The sequence below is a fragment of the Stigmatopora nigra genome, chromosome 18 (genome assembly GCF_051989575.1).
Source record: "Stigmatopora nigra isolate UIUO_SnigA chromosome 18, RoL_Snig_1.1, whole genome shotgun sequence".
Classification (NCBI taxonomy): Eukaryota; Metazoa; Chordata; class Actinopteri; order Syngnathiformes; family Syngnathidae; genus Stigmatopora; species Stigmatopora nigra.
Window position 1 is genome coordinate 11,822,032 of NC_135525.1, and position 1,336 is coordinate 11,823,367.

The 1,336-nt window shown below is 51.4% G+C and overlaps 1 protein-coding gene across 8 annotated transcripts in view; it reads left to right on the forward strand.

The window, feature by feature from the left end:
• The window catches only part of cacna1g (calcium channel, voltage-dependent, T type, alpha 1G subunit), a 50,132-nt gene that overhangs the window by 47,213 nt on the left and 1,583 nt on the right, over window positions 1-1,336 (forward strand). For all 8 annotated transcript variants that reach the window (XM_077739204.1, XM_077739201.1, XM_077739202.1 and 5 more), the window contains 2 exons: window positions 499-637; window positions 723-859. In XM_077739204.1, the coding sequence (XP_077595330.1) occupies window positions 499-637; window positions 723-859 (276 nt within the window). The remainder of the gene's footprint in view (window positions 1-498; window positions 638-722; window positions 860-1,336) is intronic.

Below are 1,336 nucleotides of genomic sequence, written 5' to 3' on the forward strand. Positions count from 1 at the left end.
TTTGTCTGGTGCTTTTATTTGCTCGCCCGCCCACCCAATCTGTCATTGTTGACCACTTCTTTTGCTTCCATGTCGTCCACTTATCGAGCCAGCCGCTCTCTCCCTATTTAGGTCCTTCTGGCCGAGACAGAATCTCTGTCTGTGTCCTCCAAGACATCCCGGTCCTTCGCTCCGACAGTGGAATGGCGGGTTGGCCATTTTAATCTCCTTTCTCTCAGAAGCCTGGAATGCAATGTACTGACACGTTATTTTTTTTCTTCATACCTGCTGCTCCTCCTCCTCCAGTATTGGTGTTTCCTTTCCTTTCCTTAAGACAGATGCCAACTTCTTCCACGTTTACTTAAAACCAGATGTCTGAAAAGTGGTGCTAGCAGGCGTTACACCCATTCCATTTGTCAGTGGCAAACTGACCCCCCCCCCAATGCAATTTGTTCTTCCCCTGGCCAACATAGACCACCGACCACCGACTGTGCCTTTGACATGCTTCTGCTCACGCAGGCCGAGCGGCGGGAGGCCCCGGCGGAGGACCACTTGCTGAGCGTCAGGAAGACGACGGTGGGGCGCGCTCGCTCCTTACCCGACGACGGCTACATGTTCTTTGTGGCGCAACGTCTGGCCCAGACGCCCCACGTGTCGGGTAAGTATTGATGCCGCCTCGGTCGGGAGGAACGTCATCAGATATAATTTTCCTGTGTATTTACATTTTGTTTTTCTTCTTGTAGGCTCCAGGACTTCTGTGCGTTCGCAAGCCGAAGACTTTGTCCCAGGATCCGGCGGCGTGGTCTTTAGCCACTCTGAGAGGAGCGTCACGTGCCGAACGCCCGCCGGACTCGCGTTGACCCGCAAGCTCTGCCGACAGGTGAGACACGCACCAACAGACGGACTTCCACTTGTCCAATTGGAGGGCAAGTGCTTGCTTCGTACTCTGGTTGCATTGCTAGAAGTGACGTTATTAACCGCTAGGTGTCACTACTGTCGCATCGTGAAGGAACATGTCTCTCTCTCCAAAAGTCCAAGTGAGCGAGCACCTTATCTCCGCACTCTCTCTCTCCAAAAGTGAGCGAGCACCTTATCTCCGCAGTCAATGACCTGAATTGACCCAAAAGCCAAATGGGAGAACATTCTACTTTAATCAAAGCAACGTGAGGCCACTTTGGGTTCTGGGTCCCCACTTGAGTTCACTTTGAGAAGGTCATTTTGCCACTTTGTGCTACTTTGACTCATCATTGGCCTTGTATGCACACTTAGAGAAAGCACTTGCATTTTGAATAAAGGACAATCCTTAAAAATCCTTATTCCGCTTCAGCCTCCTTAAACTGTCCGTCCCTGTCCTTAG